The sequence below is a fragment of the Lithobates pipiens genome, unplaced genomic scaffold (assembly GCF_037356315.1).
Source record: "Lithobates pipiens isolate NorthernLeopardFrog02 unplaced genomic scaffold, aLitPip1_a1.2 Scaffold_3, whole genome shotgun sequence".
NCBI lineage: Eukaryota > Metazoa > Chordata > Amphibia > Anura > Ranidae > Lithobates > Lithobates pipiens.
In genome coordinates this window covers 18,048,446-18,069,065 of record NW_027507790.1, presented here as the reverse complement: position 1 = coordinate 18,069,065, position 20,620 = coordinate 18,048,446, and the positions used below count along the sequence as shown (strand labels likewise).

The window sequence follows — 20,620 nt, the reverse complement described above, 5'->3', positions numbered from 1 at the left end:
TTCCACTATTCAAAAGCCGCGCCTCCCTGTCTGTGATAGGCGGAACACTCAATTTCCCAGCAGTCAGTGGTCCGCCTATCACGGACATCCGCTCATCCTCATACTACGGACGAGGATGAGAGGATGTCCGTGATAGGCGGAACACAGACTGCTGGGAAATTGAGTGTTCCGCCTATCACAGACGGAGGCGCGGCTTTTGAACAGTGGAATGGCCGCCGTCTGTCACAGACGAGAAGAGGTGCGGCGATCCTGGCATGGCCGCCGTATGTGCAGAAGGACACAGGCTCGGGACACAGGCTCGGGACACAGGTAGGCTGGACACACAGGGCTGGACACACAGGTATGGACATGCAGGGATGGACAGGCATGTCTCACCCTCGGCTTATACACGAGTCAATAAGTTTTCCCATTTTTTTTGTGGTAAATTAGGGGCCTCGGCTTATATTCGGATCGACCTATACTCGAGTATATACGGTACTATTTATTAAAACAAATATCTACACATGTGGACACTGAAATATTTTTTTTTCAGAATTTCGCTTTTGTCCGAAAAATACATTTATTTAGTTACTCCCGAAATTAGTTTTTATTTATTTCATTTTGTTAAAAAATGCATTAGTCTGAAAATCCAAAATAAGTATGGTTGAATCTGTCATCGAAGGCTTATGGTGTCTGTCGAATGTTCCAAGAAGATTTGATGGAGCAGCAAAACTGTACAACGCCGCAATCGTACATTTCTGGTCGAATGTTCTGCCTACAAGCTATAGTAGAATTCTAATGTTGTATGACACTAGTAATAATTATATTTATTAATTATAATTACTAGTCAACCAACATTAGAATTCTTCCATAGCCTATGGGCGGAGCATTTGACTATAAATGTCTGCTCTTGGTGACTGCTTCGTCGAATCTTCATGTCTAATCTTTTCTCTGTAGGTCAAATAATCTTGGACTAATAGAGTTAGGTTAGGCACATTCAACCTTTTTTGCTATTGTCTCTATAATGTCGAATCTTTTCTCTCTATGTCGAATAATTTCTCTTTATGTAGAATAATCTTGGACTAATAGAGCTAAGGTTAGTCACATTCGACCACAGGATTCGATGGACACAGATTGCTATTGTCAGCATCATGTCGAATCTCCTATCTATATCGAACTGTTGTTACAAAAAAACAAAAATAAAGCATTTGTTTATGTCGGATCTTTCGGTTTTCAGATTCTGCATGTTCGTTATTATTTGTTAAAACGATAACGAAAATACCCGAAATTTGGATGAAAATGAATTCGGACAAAAACAAATGCACATGTCTACAAATATCCAAACTTAAACTGGGTTAAAGAAGTGCTGCTTGAAATGTAGAGGGAATCAGTATATGTGTTGATGAATTACCAAGTCTGCAGACCGGCAGTAGCTGTCAAACACATGGGGCTGGACCCCCCGATCTACAACCGTCCTCTAATGGACAGGGCAAGCCTGTTTTTATGTAGATTTTACACAGGGTCCCAACTTCTTTTTTAAATTGGGATTGTACTAGCATCATCACAGTATCTTTTTGGATCTTAATGAAATCTTCTCATAAATTAAGCTGTTTTATGGCCAGTTTAAGGCTAGCTAAACAGTGATAACACATATGTAATTTTATATTATGTATCTGATATACATTAAGCACTACATAAACATTGATGTTGTTACCATTCATCATCTGCTGTATGTTATACATGAATGTGAACCCCCATATTATGCTGACCAGACCTAGGCACATAATTGTTTAACACGTGTATTTTTTGTTTCAAAGGTCCCAGTCTACTATTTATCACTTACCCAGAGGCCATTGCTAACATGGTTGGCTCAACATTCTTTGCAATTATATTTTTTCTAATGATGATCACGCTTGGTTTGGACAGTACAGTAAGTCAACTCACATCCTGTCAAAATGATATTCCTGCTTTACAGAAAACAAGCCAGAACTAAAAATATAATTTTTATGTGGTTTTTGTATTAACAGAAGAACAATAATTGCTGAAGGCATAGATTTTTATACAACGTCTCACAATAGATGAGATTGTTACATGATACAAAGATTTATAAAATGACCAAAGGATGTCCTTATCAAACAGTCGTATTAGCAGACCACAAAGGGTTGAGCTGCACACAGCAGAAAATTATTAGCTTTGTTATTAATAATGCTTTTTTTAATGGGAAAAAAAGGGCAATTTCATCACTTTTACCTATTACATTTTTTTTAACTCAATGTGCGATACCATCAGATTTTTAGTTTCAAAGGACAATTTTATTGAGCATAATGAACAGGATATAATCACGAAAACGCAATGCAACAGGCACTACGCAAACAAACTTGTGCATTTTACAGACAGGTACAGTAAATATACGAAAATGTTGTGCAACAAAAAATGTGTGATACAGTGATCAGCAGAGGAACATAAAGGGTATACAGTGTAGGGAATAGTCCCTTGAAGAAACATAAAGATATACAGTACAGAGGTCAGCTAAGTCACGGCATTGCAGGTAGAAGCATTCTCCAACCATCTATCCCATATTTTGTTGTATTTATGGGGACAACCCCTATGAGCATACAACAGCTTCTTGAGGGGAAGCGTGTCATTGATCGCCCTAATCCATTGCTGTAGCGTGGGGGGACGCCCTCTCAACCACGTCCTAGCAATCTGCATCCTAGCCAAAAACAAGGTCTCCTGTAAAAAAATGTTGAGGTATTTCTCACTGTCGGGTAAAGAGAGGAGCCCCAGTATACACTGTCGAGGGGACAGGGACACCGGGGAGCCCATGCGGTCGTGAAGAAATCGGACCACCTGCGCCCAGTATCCCTGTACGATCGGGCAGGCCCACAATAAGTGGTAAAAGGATGCAGTCGGGGAGCCACAACGGGGACAGTTGGGGTCGAAATCAGGTCTGTATTTAGCTATGCGTTGAGGCGTAAGATAGGACCTGTGCAGAATGTAGAGGTGGGTAAGGCGGTCCGGGAGCCTAGGTGACATGAGCCTGTGATTGGCCAGAGCTTCATCCCAATCCGCGTCCGACACCGCACCCAAATCACCCTCCCACCGAGAGCGCACCTGATAGGCCACGCTCAGGGCAGTGGGGGATAGCAGATACGCGTACAGCCGCGAGATCAATTGCCGATGGTCGTCACCCAGCACCAGGTCAACCACAGCTGGCGTCTCAACCCTCGGGATATTCCCAGTAAACTGGGCTTGGAGCGCGTGTCGGAGTTGGAGATACCTAAACAACATGTGGTTGGGCAAGGCGTAGGTATCCTTGAGGGCCTGAAAGGATCTGACCACCCCATGGGAGACCACCTGTGACAGATAAATAACACCCTTATGCACCCATAACCCGGGATCCGGGACAAGGGCCAGTTCTGGTAGCTCGGAATTATTCCACAGAGGTGTGTGAGAGTGAGGAGAGGGGGCCTGTCCAAGGCGCATAGTAAGCTGCCAGATCCTACAGTGATGGGAGAGCAAGAGGTGTCCGTCGTTAGGGAGGGGCGGAAGGCGGGAGCTACTAAACAACAGTTGGAAAGGGTGAAACAAAGGGCCTGAGGCCCGTGAACACACTAGGGTGGTATAGCGGGCTCTGTCCGTTTGATTGAAGTGAAAAAAGTGGGATAGTTGAGAGGCTATGTAATAGAGTTGGAGATCGGGCAGGGCGGCTCCCCCCAGGGTTGACGGACTTTTTAAGACCCGCCACGACAACTTGTGTCGTGACGAGCCCCAAACAAATGTGTTAAGGATAGACTCCATAGCTTTAAATAGGCGGGGAGGGAGGTACAGCGGTGCCTGCCAGAATACAAGCAGCTTGGGAAGGATAATCATCTTAACCAAATTTATTCGGCCCATCACCCCAAGGGGGAGACGAGACCAGACTTGGGTTTTGGATTTTAGAATGTCAAATAGGGGTTCAACATTAAGGGCGAGGTAGTCGGAAAGGGACCTAGAGATGTGTACACCGAGATATTTAATGGAGTCAGTTCTAGCAAGTGGGAGCGCTGCCTGTTCAGCGGTGGGGGGCCCCCAAATCTAGCGGGAGTATTTGAGATTTGGACCAGTTAATCTGGAGCCCAGAGAAGGCTCCAAAGGCCGTAATGAGACGCAGGGCTGTCTGCAATGAGGGACCAGCATCAGCTAGATACAACAGCATATCGTCCGCATATAGGCTGATCACCTCATGCAGATCACCACAGCGAAGACCCCTAATGTCTGGGTGAGACCTAAGGGCTATGGCCAGGGGCTCTACAGCCAAGGCGTACAGCAGTGGGGAGATAGGGCAGCCCTGACGGGTCCCCCTGGAGAGGGCAAATGAGGGGGAAGTCCTACCATTCACTTGAATACGTGCCGTGGGGGCGTAATATAGGAGCTGGATCCACTTAATAAACTTGGGGCCTATTCCGAATCTGCGGAGGCACTCCCAGAGGTAACACCACTCCACAGAGTCAAACGCCTTGGCGGCGTCCAGGCTGACCACAACCCTGGATCCAATATCAGCGTGCTGGGCCTGGAGGTTCATGTGGAGCCGCCGCAGGTTAAAGGCCATGTTTCTTTGGGGCATGAACCCAGTCTGGTCCGGATGTATCAGGGAGTGGATCACTTTGTTTAGTCGTAGGGCGAGGACTTTGGCCAAAATTTTAACGTCCAGTTGGAGTAAGGATATGGGTCGGTATGAGTCGGGTAATTGCGGGTCTTTGCCGGCTTTGGGTATGAGGACTATGCGGGCCTCGCCCATAGATCTGGGGAGAATGCCGGTGTCGAATATATGCGAGTACAGTTTAGCCAATTGGGGGATTAAAATTTCGCTGAATTGGGTATAAAACTCCAGGGGCAAACCGTCAGAACCGGGGGTCTTGGACGTTGGGAGCTGCGACAGGGCTTCCATAATACAGTCAGTGGTGATAGGAGTCTCAAGTTGAGCTTTTTGTGAAGGGGTGAGGGAGGGGAAAGGAACATCACCAAGAAAAGTGGTAAGTTCGTCCTGGGTGTAACATGCAGCGGAGGAGTACAGGCCCGAGTAGAAGGACCCAAACTCCTCCGCCACCAGGTCGGGGTCCACAACCACCGCACCAGACACAGTTCTCAGGGACACCACCACTGGAGGCCGATGGTCAAGATGGGCCATGTGGGCCAACAACTTGCCCGCACGTTCGCCTTGTTCAAACAGGCGTTGTTTGTTGAAAAAAATACCCTGCTTGGCCTTCTCATGATGAAGTTGGTCTGTGAGCCTAACCTGCAATTTCAACAAAGAGGCGTTAGTCACCGAAGGGTCAGCCTGAAAGGCCACCTCAAGAGCACGCACTCGCTCCTCCGCCTGCCTCAGCAGGCGCTTAGAGGAAGCCTTATGTCTAGATATGCGCATGGTGAGGATCATGCGGGCATGCATCTTGAAGGCCTCCCAGACGGAACCGAACGACGTGGAGCCGGCGTTTATGTGGAAGAAATGTTCCCACTCACGCTGGACAGAATCCAAGTCTGGCAAGACATTGAGCCAGAAAGGGTTTCCAGTCTCGAGGCCCAGGGGGTGTTGGCAGCCGCAACTTGATCCAGTATGGGGAGTGGTCGGATAGCACCCTAGCTTCAAATCCTACGTCAAGAAGGTGGGGAAGGAGATGGGGCGAGATTAGTATGAGGTCAATGCGGGACAGGGCCGATCTAGAGGGTGTGTAGCATGAAAAGTGAGTCGATGTAGGATGTCTGTGTCTCCACGTGTCCGTAAGGGCGAACTCCGCTATAAACCTCCCAAACCGCGTGATACCCGAAGGCGGGGGCGAGGAGACGAGGGGGCTCAGCCGGTCAAGTGAGGGGCTCACAACCATGTTAAAATCCCCCGCCCAGACAGCCGGGACCAGGGGGTAGCGAGCCATAAATGCGACACCTTGCTGCAGTGCTGCAAAGGCAAAGGGTGGGGGAATGTAAAATGCGAGAATGAGAAGCTCCAAGCCCCCTATAGTGGCATATAGAAATAGGAAGCGTCCCTGGGGGTCCGACTGCAAGTAATGCAGCTGGAATTGAACAGTCTTGGCTACCAAGACCGCGACCCCCCGGGAGTTCGTGGTGTGCGGAGCCTGGTACAGCCAGCCCACCCACGGTTTTTTAAGGCACAACTGTTTCTGTCCCGCCAGGTGAGTCTCCACCAAGATCGAGACGTCCGCCCTTTGGGACTTAGCATGGGACAAAATTGCGGCCCTCTTAGCCCTGTCACCCAGACCTCTGACATTCCATGTCAGAAGTTTAAGAGACGCCATAACATAGATGGATGCCGTAACAACAGGAATATCCCCCCAATACCATGAACACACATACTCTTAGAAAAGTCCATCCCATCCAGTGCTGACCCTGCTCCAGCCATCCGGAGCCAGCGCCAACATGGCGCATAGCAGGGGAGGGCGCAAACGCCACAGAGACGCCTGGCGACATGGGTAGGCACCGTCGGGAGGGCAAAAATACAATAGATAGCATAGCGATAAACCAGTTGCAAACAATAATGTAAGACAGCAAAATGCACAGAAAAATAATAAACAAAAATACTGCATTAACTCTGGACCGACTAAGCAGGTTCAACGCTCCAACCTCCTCCGATGGCAGAGGGGCAGAGGCCGGCCAGGGAAACTGAAGCTTAAGGGTGCTGGGCAATCGCGGCATACACGCCAGCGTCCTGGAATCAGCCACAGCAAGAGGGGCGAACAAACTGAAGGGCATACAATAGTCACAAGAGGGATCAACCAGACCCACATCAGACGTGCAGGCAGGAGCCGCTCGAGGCATGCACAAACGGTTCGTGTTGGACAATGTCATATTGGGGCGTGCTGCACCCGCACAGGAGTGCAGGAGCGCTGGAAAGCCAAGGAGAGCACCGGGAGAGGAAGGGCAAGGGCAACAAAGGGGGGCACAGGTATCTCACTAACATGTCCCAACGGCGAGTATAGTCTAGGGGTCAAACAAGGTCGGTATGAACGATCGTTCCAGATAGCATGTAGCACGGATCAGGCCGGGCCAGCCCCCCCACGGCGCTCCATCCAGGAAAAGACAGCCTGCGGATCGTCAAAGAAGTGTGCTTTGCCTTCGCTGGTCACACGGAGACGGGCCGGAAAAAGCATTGCATATGGCAGGTGGAGCACGCGGAGTTGGCGCTTCGCCTCAGTAAACTTAGCCCTCTTTTTCTGCACCTCCGCGGAGAAATCCGGGTACACCGCCACGGTCCCGTTGTCGAGCGGTATGTTGCCCCGCTCCCGGGTAAGCCGAAGGATAGTGTCACGGTCGCGGTAATTAAGAAACTTGGCGATGAGGGTCCGAGGCGGGGCCCCCGCCGGAGGCGGCTTGGCAGCAAGACGATGGGCGCGCTCCACCACAAATGAGGAGGAGAACGCCTCACGACCATAAGTCCGAATTAGGAGATTCTCAAGATAAGTGGGGGGATCAGCACCCTCACATCGCTCAGGCAGACCCACAAAACGAAGATTGCACCTCCGGAGACGGTTCTCCATATCGTCCTGTTTGGAGAGGATATTGTTCAGCTGGTACTGTAGTTGCTCAGTGGTGACCTGGAGAGGATGCAGGCCATCTTCCACCTGGCCGACCCGCCGCTCAGTCTCTGACACCCGCTCCCGGAGTTTGTGCATGTCCTGTCTAATTAAGGATATGTCGACCTTCACCTCTTCAATCCTGGAGGTGAGGGTCGATTGACAGAGGGCGATAGCCTCTAGCACGCGGGCGGTATCGTTTGCAGGATGGTCGTCTGCCTCAGGGCACGGGCCGGCGCCATCTTCCTCGGGAGGGCCGCGCTCGTCGCGGCGGTATTTATCCAGCTTAGCAGCGGCACCTGAGCGCTTAGAGGGTGACATAGTGGATGGCAGGGTTGCCCCGGGCCGATGTGACATCCAAAATTGGCAAAAAGGTTCTCAGGATCGGAGAAAAGGATAGGCCTCGAACGGAGCTCCTACACAACGCGTCCTACTCCATGTAGCACCAGACCACGCCCCGATACCATCAGATTTAAGTATTTTCATTACACTGAAAAGTGATTCCATGAGTTTTACATATTTTCCTGAAATGTTTTTTTTAACTGCTTGCTGACCGTATAACCTACATATAGATTATCTGTGCCTACTTACCTAGTACATGACATGACACTTCCAGGTAAGGGGCACGTGTGAGTGCCGCCAGCAACCGGCTGTGCTGTGATTGAACACAGTAGATGTCGATCACTGGGTGCCAGCCAATAGATTACCACTGGCACCCGGTGATCGTTATGAATTTACACAGGACAGGAGTCTGCCTATGTAAACAAGACAGAGCCCTGTCCTGTCAGTAGGGGAAGTAATAGATTTTCTTTTCCCGCAAAGCAGGGAATACTATCTGTTACTTCCCCTAGTGAAGCACCACAGAAAGTACACATAAACACTGGCTACGCACACATGTTTAACCCTTTTATTGCTCTAGATGTTTAACCCCTTCGCAGCTAATGTCATTAGTACAGTGACTCTGGTCCCCAAATAGTGTCAAAAGTGTCAGTTAGCATCCAAATGTCTACCGCAATATCACAGTCGCTGATCTCCGCCATTACTAGTAAAAAAAAATTCCAGTATATATGCCATAGTTTGTAGACGCTATAAATTTTGCGCAAACCAATCAATATACATTTATTGGGATTCTTTTTACCAAAGACATGTATACTCCATGTGCATTCCAAGGGGTAATAAATATAAAAGAACAAATTTTAAACCTGGGTGGCTGAACCAAAACGTAAAATGTCATATTAAGACAAAAAAGTTGTCCACTGCCCCCACCTATAACAAGCAAGCAGCATTGGAAGGCAACATATGATATAAACAAGGCCAATGATAAATCCAAGGAAAGATCCAAGCTTACTCACCGACCAAACTGAATCAACCTATCTAACTGTATGCGTTAAAACAGGGGTTTAGTCTGCACACATTTGCAAATACATGTGTAAGACACAGAGCCTCATCACCCCATTCCTTCTTAAAGGGACAGGGGCACACTGAAAAAAGGCATATTAAGGAAAAAATGGGCTTTAAAAAGTACACAGCAAAGGTGTCATTGTCAGCATTCCAATACTACAAGGAATGCAATAAGAAGTGTAAGAATGCAATCAGGGTGGCTAAAAAAAATTATGAGAGACACAAAGCGGAGGAGAGTATAAATATTCCCAATAAATGTTTTAAATATATTAACAGTAAAAAGGCGAGGTCAGAACACGCAGCTCCATAAAGGACAAGGAAGGGAAGATGGTTACAGATGAAAAGGAGAAGGCAGCTGTACTAAATGCTTTCCTCTCCTCAGTCTTCAGACAGGAAAGGGATAGGTATAACAACCATGACTGTATTGTTAGTAACACTCCACAGGATCTACCCTTGTGGCTAACAAAGTTTGGAGTCTGGAAAGGATTAGAGAAGCTTAAAGAGCAAGTTCACCTTTACAGAAAAATCTGTAAGGTGAACTTACACAGGACACCCTCCTCGCCCCCTCCTCCTAAGTCCCACTGACCTTGGCCATGGCAATCTCTTGTTCTGAGCCTTGGTATAACCGCATCAGGAGTCCAGAGCTGAATATGCAAAATGTACCTCGTCAGGAGGGATGTTTCTGAGCATACTAATTGGTCAGCGCTGTCACATGGGCGGTGCCGAACAATCAGCAGCTGCATAGTCCGTCCTGTCAGCTATTGAGAAGGCGCATGGAATGCCGAAGGAATTTCTAAGCCTCGGACTCCTGACACGGATATACTTAGAAGGGAGATTGCAGCGGTCCAGGTCAGAGGGATCAGGGGGGGTGAGGAGGGGGTCCTGTGTAAGTTCACCATACAGATTTTTCTGTAAAGGTGACCTTACACTTTAACATAAATAAATCACTGGGACAAGATCACTTACACCCAAGAGTCCCTCAAGAACTCAGTCAGGTTAAAGCCAGACCACTATTCCTAATCTTCATGGACAGCATACTGACAGGATTGGTACAAGCTGATTGGCAAAGAGCCCACGTGGTGCCAATATTCAAAAAAGTGTAGAGATATATTCCTGGAAACTAGAGGCCTGTCAGTCTAACATTGGTAGTTTGTAAATTATTTGAGCAGATGATAAGGGACCATGTCCAAGAATTTGCTGATGAAAACCGTATCATTAGCAGTAATCAGCATGGGTTTACAAAAGGTCGCTCTTGCCAAACCAACCTATTAACATTCTACGAGGAAGTGAGCTGCCATCTGGACAAAGGTAGGCCAGTGGATGTGGTGTATCTGGATTTTGCAAAAGCATTTGATACAGTCCCCCACAAACGCTTAACACTACAAACTGAGGGGGGTGGGTATAGACCATAGAGTTTGTTCTTAGATAGAAAAATGGCTACGGGGTTCCAAAGGGTGGAGATAAATAACGTGTACTCAGAATGGTCTAGAGTGGTTAGTGGGGTACCCCAAAGCTTTGTCCTGGGACCAATTCTGTTTAATTTATTTATAAATGATATAGAGGATGGGATAAAGTCTGTGTTTGCTGATGACACAAAAATATGTAGGGCAATAACATCACAGCAAGATATAAAAACGTTACAAGATAACCTGAATAAATTAACAGAGTGGGCTACTAGATGACTAGATGGCAAATGAAGTTTAACATTGGTAAATGTAAGGTAATGCACTTGGAGAGTAAAATATAAATGCAAGTTACTCATTAGGGGGAGAACCCCTAGGGGATTCCAGGATGGAGATGGATCTAGGAGTCCTAGTAGAAGACACACTGAGCAATAGCATGCAGTGTCAAGTTGTGGCTACCAAAGCCCGCAGAATATTAGCATGCATTAAAAAGGGAGATAAAACGATAATCCTGCCACTTTATAAAACTCTGGTTTGTGTGCATTTGGAGTATTCTGTCCAGATCTGGTCACCAATCCTCAGAAAGCATGTGCTGGAGCTGCAGAGAGTCAAGAGAAGGGCAACTAAATTAATATGGGAACAGGAGGACCTCAATTATGAGGAATGACTACAAGTGCTAAATTTATACTCCCTGGAGAAGAGACGCTTGAGAGGAGATATGTTAGCAATTTAAAAATATCCAGAGGGTGATCCCAGCGTAAGTATGAAACGTTTCAATCCCAGGGAGTGTAAGAGGACCCAAGGCCAACAAGAGAATCCGTTTAATCCTAAGCTGTATAGGGGCTTTTCACTGTCAGGGCGGTAAGGATGTGGAACTCTTCCATAATCAGTGGTATCAGCAGGAAGTATGGATCGTTTTAAAAGACCCTTGGACGTGCATCTTAGCAATAACAATATACAGGGATATGGCAAATGATTTTTCTACACACACACACACACCTACACAGGTTGAACTGGATGGACTTTTGTCTTTATTCAACCTTAAACCTTAAATTTATCAAGAAATTAGATTTTTTACATTTTTTTATTGAACGTGTTTTAAAACAGAAAGTAAAAATATAGTTTTTTTTTTTCAAAATTGTCTGTGTTTTTTTATTTTTGTTTATAGCGCAAAAAATAAAAAATGCAGTAGTGATCAAATACCACCAAAATAAAACTCTATTTGTGGGGAACAAAAGGACATTGTTTGTGGGTACACTGTTGCACGACTGCGCAATTGCCAGTTAAAATAACGCAGAGCTGTTTAGCAAAAAATGGCTCAGTCACGAAGGGGAGTAAATCTTTTGGAAGTCAAGGGGTTAAAGTAAAAAAAAATATAATTAAAATGTGATTTACTAGTTGAATTATTCACTTTGTAAAGTCTGTTTTCAAACCTAGTCATATTACTACTAATACGTTGTTTTTTTTTGTGGGCTTTAACTACCCACCTTATTATGTCTTCTTGATCTTACTTAGTTTGGTGGTCTGGAAGCTGTCATTACTGCCATTATGGATGAATATCCGCACATTCTGGGCAAGAGGAGAGAACTTTTTGTCCTAGGATTGGTGATTGTCTGCTTTACTGGCTCACTCAGCACTTTGACTCATGTAAGGCTTTACACTTACATCTTACCCTGTACTAAGATAAAACATGAAAGACCAAGAGAAAATTATTTTGCACACAAAGTGGAGCGGATGTCACGTGATCATACCATTCAATAAATTCTCTTTTCACAGAAAACATTAAATATGATTAGTTGCTTGGGCAACAGCTCTACCTTTGATTTATTTTTAACTTCAAAGTGAATATGTGCTTTGTCCACGTAGGGTAAAGCAATAGCCTTGAATTCAACTTTATCTAAAAGTTTTTTTTTAATTATTCCCCTCCCCCACAGCCCGTATTAAGTAAAAAAAAAAAAAGTGTTCAAGCTTTACTTACCCTCTCCATGTTCCAGCTTCCTCCTAGGTCTAGCACCACCCGTCTTCTTAAGGCTGAACACCACTTAAATTTTGCCTATTTCCTGTGAACCCAACATATTATTGATCTACATTTACTTTAAATGGAGCTGCCTATAGTATATATGCCTTCCCTGACCCTGCCCTGCTTTAAATGGAAGGCTTTCTCTTACTTGACTCTAGTTATAAGATCTCCTCTGCATACCTCATAGTTCTGTTATAATAACCTAACCTGAGAGTGATATCCTTTTATTATGGCAATGGCAGGTGTACCTGGGAAATCACACAAGATCTCTCAACTATAGCTCCCACGGGAATATACAGTATCTAGCATTCCCCAAAAATAAAGATACCAGTTTTGGAAGGATTGACCATATGCCATCAATATTAAGACAATGTTACCTATGTTTATTGATGCTCATTATATATGTGATCAATACAAATGAAGCATAATAAGTGGAATGACTTTCATTTTATCTTATGACTGATTTTATCAGGGAGGAGCGTATGTAGTGAAGCTTCTTGAGGAATTTGGAGCTGGGTGTTCCATCATCGCAGTTGTATTTTTAGAAGCAATATCGGTCTCATGGTTTTATGGTAAGATCTGATACATTAACTCCTATTTATTATTTGTTTTTACAATGGTTTGTATGTTTCTCAAACTGCCATTTTGTACATAACGGGGCATATTTATTAAGCAGTAAATCTGACATTCACAAAATATTCACTGCGGGCAAGTCTTTCAGTTCAGATGCATGTGTTTTAAATTACAATGATTGATTAAATTTTTTGCTGAAAGTCACATTCCTTGCTTTATAAGCATGTCCCTACAGTATTAATTGGTTTTGTGGACAATACAATGTGGCTTTTAAATGTTTAATATGAAAATCTAGATTTGTATAGAAATAAAAAAAGGAAATATTGCAGATAGATTAAAAGAGAAATTAAGGATTTTTTTTTTCTATCAGTCTGATGCTGCATCAGTCCCCCGGCACCTCTGCACTGAGAACTGAGTGATCAAACATCGTCGATCATTTGGTTTTCAGAGCTCCACGAGTAGAGAGCTGCAGACTAGCAGCTCTCTGCTCTGCCCCCTCCTTGCCCACTGGAGCACTGGGCTGTGGAGGGACAGGAGCAGCCACCTCAGGCTCTCAGCGGCTCGTTGAGAGTCTGAGCCGGGTGTCGGTCCAGGCACCTGGTGGATCCAGACTTTATTGTCCTGATGAAGCGTTGCCTGGACTGATTCCAGTGACGTCAGTAGAGAGCGGACTTCAGCCTGTTCTCTGCTAAAACCAGGTCACAGGAGTGCAAAATGGACTGTACTGTATAGCTTTGGCTATACTTCTACTTTTAAGCAGAGTGACTTTAAAGTAGAAATATTACCATAACAAACCATCCTTGTTGAATCCCCCAAGGGAGCAAGTGTATGTAGACCTTGGTCCCATTCTGATCTGTGGCTGCATTGTGCAATGTGGCTATCAGCTCCAACCCAACTCTTTTATTTAATATCATGCTTATTGATTTACTATATGTGGTGCTATGTATTGCTGTGAAGGCAGCCTGGTGACATTGCAGTCTATGAGAATTGCAATCAGGGTGCTCAACCTTTCTGCCTTCTGGAGACCCTCAGAATCCTGCCCGCCTAAAGTTTGTGTAATGGAGGAAGTGGATGAGCTGAGCTGTCCTTCACTGTAGCATCCAGCATCCCTGGGAAGCAGCGGACGTTCAGAAACAGACCACAGATGCATTACAAATGCAGCCAGGATTTGGCTCTACAAATATTATATAAAAAGGGGAGTTTGGGACTTTAGATGAGGCACATAGATATATGTGCCTCCATCCTGGGTTCAATTTAATAAAAGGGGGAGATTGGGACTTTAAATGAGGCTATTGGCTGGTTAAGGTTGAAAGATATATGGACATGTTTATTAGCATAGAAATGTAAATACGTTGCAGTGGTACATAGCATATATAGAAAAAGGACGAAGTGTTTTTACACGAAACACATCAGGCTTTCAGGATGTAACTACATGCTTTAAAAGCAATCTGGAATTATCATCTTTTATTCTACCAACCCAATTTACATTCAACCCATTTAATATTGCTACGCGCTGCCTAATTGATATGTGTTTATACATGCATGTTTACAACATTACTATGTCTGTATTACCATGTGCTGTTATATGTATATATTTATGCATTATTAATGCTGTCCATGCCATTCATGCATGGTTACTTATATGACATTACTTTTTATGTACCACTGCAACATTTGTACATTTACCGTATATACTCGAGTATAGGCCGACCCGAATATAAGCCGAGGCCCCCAATTTACCCCCAAAAAAACTGGCAAACTTATTGACTCGTGTATAAGCCGAGGGTGAGACATGCCTGTCCATCCCTGTGTGTGTGTCCGTCCATCCCTGTGTGTCCGTCCATCCCTGTGTGTCCGTCCATCCCTGTGTGTCCGTCCATCCCTGTGTGTCCGTCCATCCATCCCTGTGTGTGTGTGTGTCCATCCATCCATCCATCCCTGTGTGTGTGTGTGTCCATCCATCCATCCATCCCTGTGTGTGTGTGTGTCCATCCATCCATCCATCCCTGTGTGTGTGTGTGTCCATCCATCCATCCATCCCTGTGTGTGTGTGTCTCCATCCATCCATCCATCCCTGTGTGTGTGTGTCTCCATCCATCCATCCCTGTGTGTGTGTGTCTCCATCCATCCATCCCTGTGTGTGTGTGTGTGTGTGTGTCCAGCCTACCTGTGTCCCGAGCCTGTGTCCCGAGCCTCCGTCCCGTGCCTTGCCTCCGTCCCGTGCCGTGCCTTGCCTCCTTGCCTCCGTCCCGTGCCGTGCCTTGCCTCCTTGCCTCCGTCCCGTGTCGTGCCTTGCCTCCGTCCCGTGCCGTGCCTTGCCTTGCCTTGCCTCCGTCCCGTGCCTTGCCAGGATCGCCGCTCTTCGTCGGCGCCTCGGCGGCCATTCTAAAATTCAAAAGCCGCGCCTCCGCCTTCGCCTGTGATAGGCGGAACACTGAATTTCCCAGCAGCCTGTGTTCCGCCTATCACGGACATCGTCTCATCCTCGTCCGTAGTACGAGGATGAGCGGATGTCCGTGATAGGCGGAACACTGACTGCTGGGAAATTCAGTGTTCCGCCTATCACAGGCGAAGGCGGAGGCGGAGGCGCGGCTTTTGAATAGTAGAATGGCCGCTGTCTGTCTGCTCGACACGCTGATCGAGCAGGCAGACAGCGATGACTCGAGTATAAGCCGAGGGGGGCACTTTCAGCCTCAAAAAAGAGGCTGAAAATCTCGGCTTATACTCGAGTATATACGGTATATGCTAATAAACATGTCCATATATCTTTCAACCTTAACCAGCCAATAGCCTCATTTAAAGTCCCAATCTCCCCCTTTTATTTCCACTCACAATATTAACCACCTAAGGTCTGCCCTATAGCAGTTTTACTGCTACAGGGCATCACCTGTGTGCTGGATCGTGTATATATACGCGATCCGACTCTTCGTGGTAGGGGGCGCACATGTGTGCAGCCGCTGGCATGCTTCTGGCGGGTGCACAGCACTCATTGTCAGAATGCACCGATCGTTAGGCAGAGAGACAGATATGCAATCTGCCTATGTAAACAAGGAAGATCACTGTTCTGGCAGGAGGGAAGGGATGGAAATTCCATCTCTCTCCCTAGAAAAAGCATCTCACACAGTATAGTAAAACACTGTTTAGGCACACAGTTAACCCTTTGATTGCCCCTGATTTTATCCCCTTTCCAGACAGCGCCATTAGTGTAATGACAGTGCATATTTTTTAGCACTGATCAATGTATTAGTGTACCTGGTCCCCAAAAAGTGTCAAAGGTGTCAGTTAGTGTCAGAATGTCCGTTGCAATATTACAGTCCCATTATAAGTCACGGGTTGCCAACATTAGTAGTAAAAAATAAATAAATATATCCCATAGTTTGTAGATGCTATAACTTTTGCGCAAACCAGACACTATACGCTTATTGGGATTTTTTTTTACCACAAATATGTAGGAGAATACATATTGGCCTAAGCTTATGAAGAAATTCGATTTTTTTTTTTCTATCTTTTTGTTGGATTTAAAGCAGAAAGTAAAAAATATAGTTTTTTTGTTTTTTTTTCAAAATAGTCGGCCTTTTTTTATTTATAACACAAAAAATAAAAAGTGCAGAAGTGATCAAATAGCACCAAAAAAAGCTCTATTTGTGGGGAAATAAAGGCATACATTTTATTTTTGTGCACTGCGCAATTGTTAATTAAAGTAAATTAAACGATCAGTCAGTGCTGGCAGGGCAGTGTGATATATCTGTTGGCTACTAATAAACATCCACTACAATGGCACATAGATCACACAGCCTGCCATCACTAACTGTTCCTGCTGACCGAGGATATGCTGCTCATACACCAGAATTCAACTAGGATAAATATCTGGTATAGATTTGAGGGCGATTCACACCAGGATTTGAGTGCAGTGTGTTTTCAGCCCATTCATTTGTCTTTAGGTACTGTATCTCTGACCTGCACTTAAAGTGTCATAGCAATGCACTCACACCCATTGCAGATTGCAAATAAGTGCGTTTTGAACGTGGTGCAGGAAACCCGCATGATCACTTATGACATCAGCCATTGGATAGTTTGATAGTTGGATGGGAGCACAACCAATGTGACAGTTACATTCCCGACACATTTTTAAGCTGTTATAGATGGGTTAACTTCCTCTTTAATACAATAATAAAAAAAAATTATGCAAAATGTTGCTACACGTAAAGATTTTCAGACATAAGTGTTTTGTTTCATAACATGATTATAAACTTAGGGGTTCTGAAAATAGTTGCATTCTTTAGGGTTTATTAGAACTATGGCCAGGCTGTGGATATTCACATATTTACAGTATATGTTCTTAACAAGCAGTAAACGAGCTCTAAAAAAGGCACTCACTGAACGCTGTAGCTTTCACTTACATTTCAGCTCATTCTGCTCCCTCCTCCCAGCAGTGACCTGGCATCCATGACCCAACTTTAAAACTTTGAGGATGACTTTATCAACGGTTCCTGTAGCTACAGAGCCTCAGTGAGGACTCGTTTTAAACCGAATTGAATTGCTTGTTAGGTGTATGAAAATATTTGACTCTCTATAGTCTGACTGCAATTCTGCTTTAACCACTTAAGGACCAGCTGCCACAGTTGTACTGTATTTCCCCAGTCACACACTCCCCCATACATTTATTAAACACAGTGAGGGAACACATTTAACCTCTTGATCGCCCCTGATGTTATGATGTTAACCCCTTCCCTGCCAGTGCATTAGTACAATAACAGTGCACAATTTTTAGCACAGATTACTGTAATAATGTCACTGGTTCTCAAAAAAGTGTCAAAAATGTCAGTTATGCCATGTACACATGATCATGCCGGGTACACACGATCAGACTATCTGGCAGACTTGGTACGGCGGACCAAAAAAAGACAGAACACCGGGCCACCGCTAGTAAAAGAGCTGGGAGAAGAAAGTGGACGTCCGGCAAGAAGAACCGGAGAGGGGGGCAAGATCCCCCAAGAGGGGGACAAGACCCCCAAAGTTGGAAGAAGACCCGCGGATGGCGGCGGCAAGGAAGAAGAAAGCCGGGCACCCCCGCTAGTAAAAGAGCTAGTAAAAGAGCAGAAGATAGCGGAGGAGTCCAGCGAGAAGACCCCCCAAGACGGAAGAAGACCACCGGAGCTGTGCAATAAAGTATTTTAAAAACATGTGTTGTGTTTTTTTTTACACCAGGTGAATGGATAGGGGTACATGGTACCCCAATACTCATTCGCATAGGGTGGGGGGCCGGTATCTGGGGGCCCCTTCTTAAAGGGGGCTCCCGGATTCCGATAAGCCCCCCGCCCAAAGACCCTGACAACCAACGGCCAGGGTTGTCGGGAAGAGGCCCTTGCCCTCATCATCATGGGGCCAAGGTGCTTTGGGGTGGGGGGCAAACGCGTGTACACACGAGCGGAATGTCTGACAGAAAAAGTCAGACGGGAGCTTTTCATCATATATTCCGGTCATGTGTATGCTCCATCTGACTTTTTACATTGAAAATTCTGATGGACCTAGAAATAGAACATGTTCTAAATATTTCTGACAGAACCAATTCCTATTGGGAAAACCGCTCGTCTGTATGCTGTTCCGACGGACCAAAAACGACACATGCTCTGAAGCAAGTACGAGACGGTAGCTATTGGCTATTGAACTTCCATTTTCTAGTCCCGTCGTACGTATTGTACGTCACCGAGTTCTTGGCGGTCGGACTTCGGTGTGATCGTGTGTATGCAAGACAGCTTGAGCTGAATTCCATCGGAACTCAGTCGGAAAAACCTTCAGAGTTTATTCCGATGGGAAAACCGGTCATGTGTACTGGTCATTAGAGTCTGCAAAAGACTTGAGTCTGGGGTGGTGGTGCACCTTCCAACAGGACAATGACCCTAAACATACTGCCACACTACAATGGAAAGGTTTCGATCAAAGCATATTTATGTGGTAGAATGGCCCAGTCAAAGTTCAGACCTAAATCCAATTGAGAATCTGTGGCAAGACTTCCAAATTGCTGTTCAAAGATGCTCTCCATCCAATCTGACTGAGCTTGAGCTATTTTGCAAAGAAGAATGGGCAATAATTTCACTCTCTAGAAGTGCAAAACTGGTAGAGACATACCCAAAAAGATTTGCAGCTGTAATTGTAGCAAAAGGTGGTTCTACAAAGTATTGACCCAGGAGGGCTGAATACAGATGCCCGCCACACTTTTCACATATTTATTTGTAAAAAAAAAATTGAAAGCCATTTATAATTTTCCTTCCACTTCACAATTATGTGCCACTTTGTGTTGGTCTATCACATAGTACGCATAACAGAATCAGTGCAGAGCAATGAGTAAACAAATTAAACATAAATGTCCATATAAAATCAAAAAAATGTCCATGTAAGAGCAATAAGAGATGGAAAGCATCCTGATGTGCGGTGCCAGATAACCCATCCACTACAGATAACTTTAGCGTCTCACCTCAAAGATTCGACCTGAAAAGGTCATTTCGCATTTACCCACATAGTGTACAGGTTACCAATGATCGAATGTAGATGGTAAAGCTGATCTAGATCAGCTCCCTCAAGGGAACATAATATCCCAATAAAATATATTTACGTTTTTGTTTGTACCTGTCAGGGCTGGCTTAGCCCTTCCTCCTCTGAGCTGGCCGCTCAGCTGTCGGCTAATTGCCAGCTCTCTTCTCTTTCCACAGTTACCAGCTGTTCCCGATGATGCTCGTCTGACCTGTCCATTTAAAGCCTTCCAGCTCACTCTTTCCTTTGCCTTCACGTTGGTCACATCACGAGGAACCATCTCCTGCTATTTGTTTCAAGACTGGCTTGCTGACATCCCTCCTGTCTTCTATCCTGCTTGCAGTTGCTCTCCTTGGATCCCTGATGTCTGGACTGGCTGTTTACCCGATCTGGTTTATGAACTTTGGACTGGCTGACTACCCGATCGGGCTACTGGACTCTGGCTATGCTTGACTACGCTTTTTCCTATTTACCTTTTTATTTTTATTTATAAACAAGTGTGATTTGATTGTACTTCTGTCTCTGTCTGTTTCATGGTTCCTGACAGTACGCGAAAGCCATGAATTCAGAAGATACAGTCAATCCACTTGTTGGTAATATTTTTTCCAGATTGGATGAGCAAGATCACCGCATGGATCAGTTTGCCTTGCCATTACAAACGCTCCTAAATCGCACGGCTCACCTGGAATCCTCCACGGTGGCTGCTCCGGTACAACCTAAGTCGCAGGCCGTCCCTGGTGCTGCGCCAGTCTCTGTACAGGCACCCGCCTCGAGTATTACCTCTATAAGAGGTATGTCTGGTTCTGCTCCGCTTCCCCAGTGATCCAGTTCAATGCAGAGGGTTTCTCAATCAGGTTGAGATATACTTCGAAATGCTGCCCCAGGCGTTTCCCACGGACAGAAGCAAAGTAGGTTTCGTGATATCTTTGCTTTCTGAGAGAGCCTTGGTCTGGGCTAACCCTCTATGGGAGACGCAAAAACCTGTTGTCTTGAGTTATCCTCAGTTTGTGGCCTCCTTTAAAAGGGTTTTTGATGTTCCCGCACGCTCTGCTTCTGCTACCAAGTGCCTCATGTCCATCAAACAGAGTACGAGAACTGTTGCCGACTACGCCATTGAATTCCGTACTCTGGCAGCAGAGGTTGCT

The 20,620-nt window shown here is 45.4% G+C and overlaps 1 protein-coding gene across 3 annotated transcripts in view; it reads left to right on the top strand.

The window, feature by feature from the left end:
* The window catches only part of LOC143940200 (sodium-dependent serotonin transporter-like), a 107,401-nt gene that overhangs the window by 65,668 nt on the left and 21,113 nt on the right, over nt 1-20,620 (top strand). For all 3 annotated transcript variants that reach the window (XM_077461345.1, XM_077461344.1, XM_077461347.1), the window contains 3 exons: nt 1,797-1,909; nt 11,867-11,998; nt 12,844-12,943. In XM_077461345.1, the coding sequence (XP_077317471.1) occupies nt 1,797-1,909; nt 11,867-11,998; nt 12,844-12,943 (345 nt within the window). The remainder of the gene's footprint in view (nt 1-1,796; nt 1,910-11,866; nt 11,999-12,843; nt 12,944-20,620) is intronic.